Here is a 9700-nt window from a genome sequence, read left to right as displayed (position 1 = left end):
GAGATTAGGCCCTTATTGGATATAACATTGGCAAATATGTTCTCTCATGCTTTCTTATTTTGTTGATGGTTACTTTTGCTGTGCAGAAGCTTTTTATTCCCATTTGTTTATTTTCTCCTTAGTTTCCATTGCCCTAGGACAGTGATGGCGAACCTTTTGAGCTCAGCGTGTCAGCGTTTTGAAAAACCCTAACTTAACTCTGGTGCCGTGTCACATATAGAAATTTTTTTATATTTGCAACCATAGTAAAACAAAGACTTATATTTTTGATATTTATTTTATATATTTAAATGCCATTTAACAAAGAAAAATCAACCAAAAAAATGAGTTCGCGTGTCACCTCTGACACGCGTGTCATAGGTTCGCCATCACTGCCCTAGGAACTGTATCAGTAAAGATGTTGCTACGACATATGTCTGATATTTTACTGCCTATGCCATTTACTAAATATGTAAATGTCATATGAAGCAATACAGTAGCTCTTTTGCAACCAATTTAAAATTACTGCAATTCATGAATTAACAGAATAAAGACTGATTTTTAATGTAATTTTTAAAATATCAACCATTAATGATAGAATTTTAAAAGTAGAAGACAATTCAGGAGCTCATCTTATCTTCCCTCCAGTGTTAGTAAACATGACTACATACCCTCTTTCAAACTTAATATATTAGGAGATGGAACTTTTATAGCCCCTTCTGGCAACATCAGTAGGGATGGTGATATCTTCCTTATTTTTAACCAAAACACTGTAAGTATGAACCCTTTTTGTAACACAGCAATGAAAACAAGAAGGCTAATCTTCATCCCTTATAAATTCTTCATCCATTTTGAAGACATTCTTAGAGCTACTACTGGCCTTTCTTTGGTCTTTTTCTTTCAGTTTTCCTGTGGGAATCTTATTTTTCTACCTTTTAAATTTTGTTCCTCTTTTACTACAAAAAGTTATGTCTTTACATTTATATAATCCTGTTTTACATATATATAAAATATGCATATATGTCTCTTTTAAAAGAACCCCAATCTTTGCAGAAATTGACAAACTGAGCCTAAAACAAATATTAAAATTCAAAAGGCCCAGAATAGCCAAAACAATCTTGAAAAAGAGGAACAAAGTTGGAATACTTACACCCAATGTAAGCACTAACTACATAGCTACAGTAATCTAAACTGTCTAGTACTGGCCTAAGGACAGACATGTAGACAAATGGAATAGAATTGAGAGTCCGGAAATAAACCCATACATCTATGGCCAATTAATTTTTGAAAATGGGAGAAGAATATTCTCGTCAGCAGATGGTGCTAAGACAGATGGATATCCATATGCAAAAGGGTAAGATTGAACCCCTTCCTTAACCATAGACTAGTAAAAGCCTTCTTAGATACGATACCAAAACATAAGCTACAAAAGAAAAAATAGTTAAATCAGACCTCATCAAAATTAAAAACTTTTCAGCTTCAAAGGATACCATAAAGAAAGTGAAAAGACAACCCACAGAAAGGGAGAAAATATTTGTAAATCATGTACCTGGTAAGGAATGTGCATCTAGAACATGTAATGAACTCCCAAAGCTCAACAATAAAAAGACAACACAATTAAAAACAGGGAAAGGATTCTGAATAGACATTTCTCCAAAGATTTACACATGGCAAATAAACACATGAAAGATGCTCAACATCATTAGCCACCAGGTGAATGCAGATCAAGACCACAATGAGATGCCACTTCACATCCATTAGGACAGTTGTAATTAAAATGACAAACAAAATGTTGACTAAGATGTGGAGAAATTGGAAGCTTCATACCAGTATAGTGCCAGTGGGAATGCAAAGTGGTACAACTACTTTGGAAAACAGTCTGGCAGTTTCTCAAAAGGTTAAACACACAGATACCATGTGACCCAGAAATTCCACTTCTAAGTAAATATACAAGAGAAATTGAGACATATGTCCATACAAAAACTTGTACATGAATATTTCCAGAAGCATTATTCATAATAACCAGAACATATAAACAACCCACAATCAACTGAAAAAGGATAAATTATTGTGGTGTATCGACAAGATGGAATATTATTCAGCTGTATAAAGAGATAAAAGTATTGACACATGCTACAACAGGGGTGGGCAAACTTTTTGACTCGAGGGCCACAATGGGTTCTTAAACTGGACCGGAGGGCCGGAACAAAAGCATGGATGGAGTGTTTGTGTGAACTAATATAAATTCAAAGTAAACATCATTAAAAAAAAGGGGGTTTTTTTTTTTTTTTTTTTAGTTTTATTCATTTCAAACGGGCTGAATCTGGCCCGCGGGCCGTAGTTTGCCCACGGCTGTGCTACAACATGGATAAACCTTGAAAACAGTGAAAGAAGTCAGACACACACACACACACTGATTCCATTTATATAAAATGTCCAGAATAGGCAAATCTATAGAAATAGAAAATAGACTAGTGATTGCCTAGAGCTGAAGGGGTTCAGGAGAATTGAACAGTTACTAAAGTGAGTACAGGGTGTCTTTTTGGCATGATAAAAATGTTCTAAAATTTATTGTGGTGATGGTTGTACAACTCCATAAATATCCTAAAAACTACTGAATTGTTCACCTCAAATGGGTGAATTGTATGGTATGTGAATTTTCAATAAATCTGTCATATTAAAAAGGAGCCCCAAGTTCAATATAGTATCTTAAGGAAAGCACTAATTTACCTCAAGATCCTTGTTTGATGCAGACTTATCCATTTATAATGATCATTATATTACATGCTTAAAAACCACCCTTTTCTTGTACTTTAAAAATAATTTAAAATTTTATGATCAGGATAATACATTAATTTTCTAGTACTTTTCTGTAAATGTTTTTCAAATTCTCTCCACTTTAAAAAAAATGTTTTTATTGATTTTACAGAGAGAGGAAGGGAGACAGAGAGAGAAAGATGGATTGGCTGCCTCCTGCACACCTCCTATTGGAGATTGAGTCTGAAACCTGGGCATGTGCCTTGACTGCGAATCAAACTGGCAATCTCTGGGTGTATGGGACAATGCTCAACCAACTGAGCAACACTGGCCAGAACATCCCCCTACCTTTAATAGAAAGAAACTCAGACAAGATGAAAGTTCTGGGAACCTGTAGGACAAAGGGACACTGAAAAGGTATAAAGAACAAAGTGATAGAATACAGGATTCTGGATTACATATGTATTTCTTTTTCTAAAGCTGCCATATATTTATTAATTAAAAATACTAAACAGTTAACTTCAGAATCTATAACAATAACAATAATTGTTTTTTAATCCTCCCTCGAGAATATGTTTTATTGGTTTTTTTCAAGAGAGAGGAAGAGAGAAGGAGAGAGAGAAGCATCAATGTGAGAAACATTGATTGGTTGCTTCCTGTTCATGCCCTGACCAAGAATCAAACCTGAAACCTTTTTTTGGTGCATGAGACAGCACTCTAACCAACTGCACCACCCAGCCAGGGACACAAAAATTATTTTAAAAAAAGACTTACCCAAGATCTGTAAGTGGAGGCTTATCTCTTCCTCTTCTATAGCAAAGATAAATCTGTGGCCCCACAAGACTTCCATTATTGAGGTCAGCTGACAATCCAGATGGGGTAACATCAATACACATATAATCCTGTGGCACTTCCTCCCCAAGAGATTTAATAATAACTGAAACATCTGTGATAGGCTCTTTTGGTTTAGCTACTTTATGACAGGCATCATTGAAGTGAATTTCTTCTTCAAAAGGCTTTGAAACATCAGTTAATCCTGCTACAACAAAGTAGTCAGCAACACGAGGCCCTTTATCTTCAATCATCTTCCATTACAGAAGGTTACATCTAAAAGGAAGGTAAAAGACTAGTATTTTCCTATAATAAGCCAAATAAATATGTGGTTTTTGTGCAAATAAAAAAAAAACTACAAAAAGAACACTACCTCCTTGATAAATACACTAGTATACATTTCACTTTCATACATAAAAAGTATGCCTTTTTTTAAAAATGAGAATATAGTTGGCATTATTTGTGATTATAAAAATAACATAAGAATTTCCATTTTTGGCAATATGGATGCTTTGATTACCTAAGTAGACAGAAAATAAAACCCCCGTACCCTTTAAATATATATATTAGAGAGGAAGGGAGAATGAGAGAGAGAGAAACATCAATGATGACAGAGAATCATTGATTAGCTGCCTCCTGTACGCTCCCTACTGGGGATTGAGTCTGCAAACCAGACAAGTGCCCTTGACCGGAATCAGAACTGAGACATCTTGTAAAAAGTCAAGAGTCTCAAAGAGCCCTAACTGGTTTGGCTCAGTGGATAGAGTGTCGGCTGCAGACTGAAGGGTCCCAGGTTCAATTCCGGTCAAGGGCATGTACCTTGGTTGCAGGCACATCCCCAGTAGGAGGTGTGCAGGAGGCAGCTGATCGATGTTTCTCTCTCATCATTGATGTTTCTGTCTCTCTCTCCCTCTCCTTTTCTTTCTGAGTCAATAAAAAAATATGTTTTAAAATTGACAAATTAGTTAGTATTACCTGTTTTTATTTATGTAGACCCATTTGTATAATTAAAATTAAGTATGTATGAAAAGTCTAATTTCACAGAAAAGTTTTCTATATGCATTATAGTAATTTTAAATTTATATCAAGTAGGTCTAGTAAATGCATGCATTTGCCAGTCATCAAGAGTAAACAAATGCACACAGCTGGGGCATGGCTTAGTGCAGTGGGAACACTGGCACATGTTGAAACTGCTACAGAAAGTCACAACCACACAACAGAACCAATTAACCTCACGTGATACGGTGTGATCACGTGCTAATCATTTGCTGAGTATTACTTACGAGCGGTGATTCTTATATTTAAATATGTAGACTATAGTTGTAAATCTGTAATATTTATTTATGTCAGAAAAATTACTACAGTGTTTTTTCCCAATATATGGCCTATTCGCTAAAATGTGTTAAAAGTAACAGTGAATTAATAACAAAAAAAATAAGATGTTAGTTTAATTATAAGTAAATCTTGTTTAAAAGCATTTAAAATTAACAGGGTGTTAATTTTCACATATGACATATGGACCTGAAATTTTGTCCATTAAATCCAAGTCCGTTAAAGCAAGGTCTACAAAATCATAGGATTACTGTATTGAAGTTTAATTGCTAGGTCAAAAGTTACATAACCAGCCTCTCTATAAGTGTTTATGTGGTTTTATGTGTCCATGAATTTTAAATGATAAGCTTTTGATAGACACTATTCATAAAAATTACTTTGGTGGAGCAATTTCCTCTCTTCATAATGAAGAGATTCAAATATTTTCCTTTTTTCCAACTTCATGTTATTTAAAATAAAGCATATAGTCACTATTGTGTATAATAGCTTTATGTCTTGCTATGCCAAAAGAAGGGAAAGCGAATGGAAATAGTACTATCATGGAAACATATATACATATTTAATAAGGTCTTTTGAAAGCTACTATTTCAGCCATTAAAATAAATAGCTATTGTACTAATAAGCAGATATTTGGGAGATATTTGTATGAAAAATTTGTTTTTGTTAGATCTTCCTGCTCACAAATTTTAGTAACTTGTTCTCATTCATAATTGAATTCAGTAAATAACTACTAAAAAGGAACAAGTTATTGTTCTTCATTAAGACATAAGAATAATTAATTTTAAAGTTGTGATAAAATTCTCACACATTTATTAACAAAAAAGTAAATTTTATATCACTCCAGTTCTCTTGCCTTGTTGTTGTTAGTGTTGGGGGTGAAGAGTGGTTAGAAAGGACTGCAAAATATTTTAAGGCACAATTGACAAAGTATGTAATGCCAAGAACATAGCTGGCGAATTTCCAGGTGACTTCTTAAAAGATCTAAATGCTTTTTCATTCATTCAGGAAGTCTACAATACTGAAAATGCACCTCTACTTTTTATTTTAAATCAACTGTTTTTAGAGTAAATTTGAGATTTAGAAGCTAGGGGGAAGACATTGTTAAAAATTACAAGTTAAAGAAAATACTAAATATATTTAATATAGAAATGAATAATTAATATTATTTCCTAGTAATTTTATTAAAGAGACTTTCATTGGCATGTGAAATTTATGATCTTTATGGAAAATACTAAATAGGTATGACTAAATGCCTATGGTGGCAAAAGTGACCAGAAATGACTTGGAAAGAGCATTTGAGGAAAGCATTCCTAGTCACACACACAACTTGGTTGGACTTTTAGTTAAATACATCAGAGTAAAAACTGTTAAACAATTAGAAGATAATTTTGTTTCTTTCATTCTTTTTTTTTTAGGTAAATTTCTTTAAGTTCATTTTGGAAACTGGGAGCCACACAAAACAAACATTTAATCCAACAGTTCACTAAGTATTCACAATAATATAAAACCCTGAAACAACTTTACTAAAGCTGAAGTAATAATACGTAATATCACATTATTAACCAATTATTGTTTTTAATTCTTCTTTGTTCAAAATGATACAGATAACTTAAAGAATTAGCTTATAAAAATGTTTATAGGCATCTTCTTAAAATTTCAGACACCTGCTTAGCTAGTATTTCACTTAAAATTAAATCTATTGTCTTTGATAATAGCAAACAAGGATGTCCTCTCTATTCCTTAAAGGTTCATCAGAATTAAATTAAGAAATCATTATAAGAAAGCTCTTACCTATTCAGCAACTATTGGAGACTTGTTTTCCTCCTTTCAATCTCTGCCCCATCAATTCAAATCCTTTTTTTATTTTTTATATAGTTCCATTAGGTCCGAATAGTTAAGCATTTGCTACTTAGACTAATCCTAAGGATAAGAAAAGGCAAGAGTGGAAATCAAAGGTAACATTTTAAAGATTTTTGAAAAACAAAAAATCTGTACATAAAAGTTTTACCAAATTATAAACTATTACTGAAATGGCAAAGTGAGCAAATATACCTGATATAGAGTCACAAATTCAAGATACATATAAAATGGTCTATAACTCAATGGACCAATTCAACTACTTCATACTCCAGTTCACTTATATAAGCTAGAAGAATTTTTTTAAACATAATTCCACAGGTAGTAACCTAATTCAGCTCATCTTTTCTTACATTATCAAAATTAAACTAGAGACCACCAATCTCATCTTTTTTAAACTTCATCTCTCATTTTTCTTCCAACCAAGGCAATCTATCTACTGTCCTTCAAAAGTGGTTTTGCTCTTTTCCTCTTTGACAATACACTATAGCAGTGGTCAGCAAACTGCGGCCCCTTGAGTGTGGCTCTTCCACAAAATACCATGTATGGACGCGCACATACAGTGCGATTGAAACTTCGTGGCCACACTCAAGGGGCCAAAGAGCCACATGTGGCTCGCGAGCCACAGTTTGCCGACCACTGCACTATAGTATTTCCTCTTTCTAGTTCCTCTTTGACAATACACTATAGCAGTGGTCAGCAAACTGCGGCCCCTTGAGTGTGGCTCTTCCACAAAATACCATGTATGGACGCGCACATACAGTGCGATTGAAACTTCGTGGCCACACTCAAGGGGCCAAAGAGCCACATGTGGCTCGCGAGCCACAGTTTGCTGACCACTGCACTATAGTATTTCCTCTTTCTAGACAATATATGTTCATGATATTTTTCAAATATTTTAACTGTATGTGGATTTTCATTTAAACTTCATGAATTGTACAAAAGAGCAAAAAAATTAAACAATCCCATACACAATAATAAATATGGCTTATAGTGACAATGTTTCCTAGTTTCTTTTGAGAACAGAAAATAACCCTCTTATCCTCATGCACAGTTATAATATAGAATACAAATACTTATATATTTTATTCATTTAATAAGCATCTTCTAAACTGCTATAATATTTATAATTATACTAAATGACTACATAATATTCCATCAAATGGAAATAGTATACACTGTAACCAACACCCTATTCTTCCATTCCCAGCTAGTCCCAAAGTATGGTAGATAGGTGTTTAAAAATATTTATTAAGTGAATGAACAGTTCACTTTGTAATCCTTATAAAGCATATTATACTTAAACATATGTCTTTTTCTATAATTCAGAATCAATATTCTGAATTTGAATTGCCTTAAATATTACAGTTGTTGTTAAATGTAGGATATAGATAAACTAGATGATCTGAGTCAAGTAACCAAAAACTAAAACCATCAGGACCTTAGGCAAAATTAGAAATTTATTCAAGAATTAATTGATTCATTCATTCAATAATTTTTTCATAAATACTAAGATCTAACACTATTCTAGGAGCCAGTGATGATACTGATTAAAGCAAAAGCCTCTGCCTTCAAGGCATTTATTTAGTTCTACTTTTCTACATCTCTTTCTATACTTTTATTTACCTCCAACTATCTTTTCTCCTATCCCCCTTCCATATTCCAAGTGTGTGCCTCCACTATGCCCAAAGTTTCTCTACCATTTTCTCCCCAAAGTCCCATATGCACAAACATGATGATCCTTATTTTATTGTCCCTTTTCCCCATCTCCTTGAAAACTGGCACTCCTTCAGCATCAGCATTCTCTGGAAATTTTGAAAGGAAAGAAACCTTATTTGTATATCATATTTAAGAGTAGGTTAACTTTCTTTTGAAAAGGTTAAACCCACACAAGGCAAATTTGACTTTTTAAAAGTAAGTTTTATTAATCCAAATTGTTGGACTATATGGAGCAAACTCCTTGAGCAAGGGAGGCGTACTTGTCTCCAAGATCTACTTTGGAAGCACCTCCCCTTTCAATACCAATTCCCAAGCAAAAACCAACAACAAAAATCAAAACGTAACTGTAATTTGACAGCACCCTTATTAAAGATTAGCAACCCCTGATTTATTGAAAAAAAAATAGTTAAGATAGGAATAATAGACATTTAGAGGGAAAGGAAATTTATTATTAGTCATAGTCTAAGCCTTCATTTCATAGCCAAAGAAACTGAAGCACAAAAGGTGGCTTACTTAAGGATACCTATCTAGTAAGTGGCAACCTGGACAAGAACTCAGGTCCCTTAATCCAGTGTTCTTTACATTTGAGGTTGCTATCTCTAATAAATGGTCATTAATACTGATCAAGGGCACATCTTTCAATAAGTTCTTTTGTGTCACTTGTTACTCATAATCATTATGTGGTGAATATGTGCCAAAATCTGGTTAAGAAATATGGTAAATTAAACTTTCAGTGTTTAATACAGAAAACAGCTAATAGAAATAAATCAAAATAAAAAACAAAAACTACTTACACATTACGAAGGTCTTTCTCTGAAAATGATGCCAGATCTCAATTTGTGAATTCTGCAAGCCTCAGAGTTTGAGAAATACTGTATTGAAAAGAACAAGAATTGAGCTTAAATTAATTCCAATCAAATATTTCCCCCTACAATGTCTTAAAGTTCTGTTAACAATGATAATTTTCAAACAAAATGCTTGCATATATTTTTTTTATATGGTTAAGAGCCAATAAGTAATTTTCAAACACTAGCTCTTTCAGAAAACACATTTCAGTCAAAAATAGACACACACAGAGCAGATAATGGGGACAAAAACAGAAAATAAAAATAAATGACATAATGAGTAAATATACAGAAGCAATGTGAGAAAGAAAAACATACCACTTCTGGGGCATTATATATAGTATCTCATTCTCACAGGAAAAATATACACATTTATGAAA

General features: G+C 33.3%; 1 protein-coding gene across 5 annotated transcripts in view; it reads right to left on the bottom strand.

The window, feature by feature from the left end:
- The window catches only part of DENND4A (DENN/MADD domain containing 4A), a 78181-nt gene extending 68834 nt beyond the window's left edge, over positions 1-9347 (bottom strand). For 2 of the 5 annotated variants that reach the window (XM_014535424.1, XM_014535425.1), the window contains exons 1-3: positions 9270-9347; positions 6691-6813; positions 3511-3843 (exon numbers count right to left, since the gene is read on the bottom strand). In XM_014535424.1, the coding sequence (XP_014390910.1) occupies positions 3511-3821 (311 nt within the window). In that variant the 5' untranslated portion in view covers positions 3822-3843; positions 6691-6813; positions 9270-9347. Of the gene's footprint in view, positions 1-3510; positions 3844-6690; positions 6814-8382; positions 8562-9269 lie in introns of all 5 variants that reach the window. The other 3 variants (XM_014535423.1, XM_014535426.1, XM_014535422.1) reach the window with 2 other exon arrangements.
- Positions 9348-9700: the final 353 nt, after the last annotated feature.

This window comes from Myotis brandtii, unplaced genomic scaffold, assembly GCF_000412655.1.
Source record: "Myotis brandtii unplaced genomic scaffold, ASM41265v1 scaffold144, whole genome shotgun sequence".
Taxonomy (NCBI): domain Eukaryota; kingdom Metazoa; phylum Chordata; class Mammalia; order Chiroptera; family Vespertilionidae; genus Myotis; species Myotis brandtii.
Note: the sequence above shows the minus strand (reverse complement) of the source record. Positions and strands in the feature narration are given on the sequence as shown.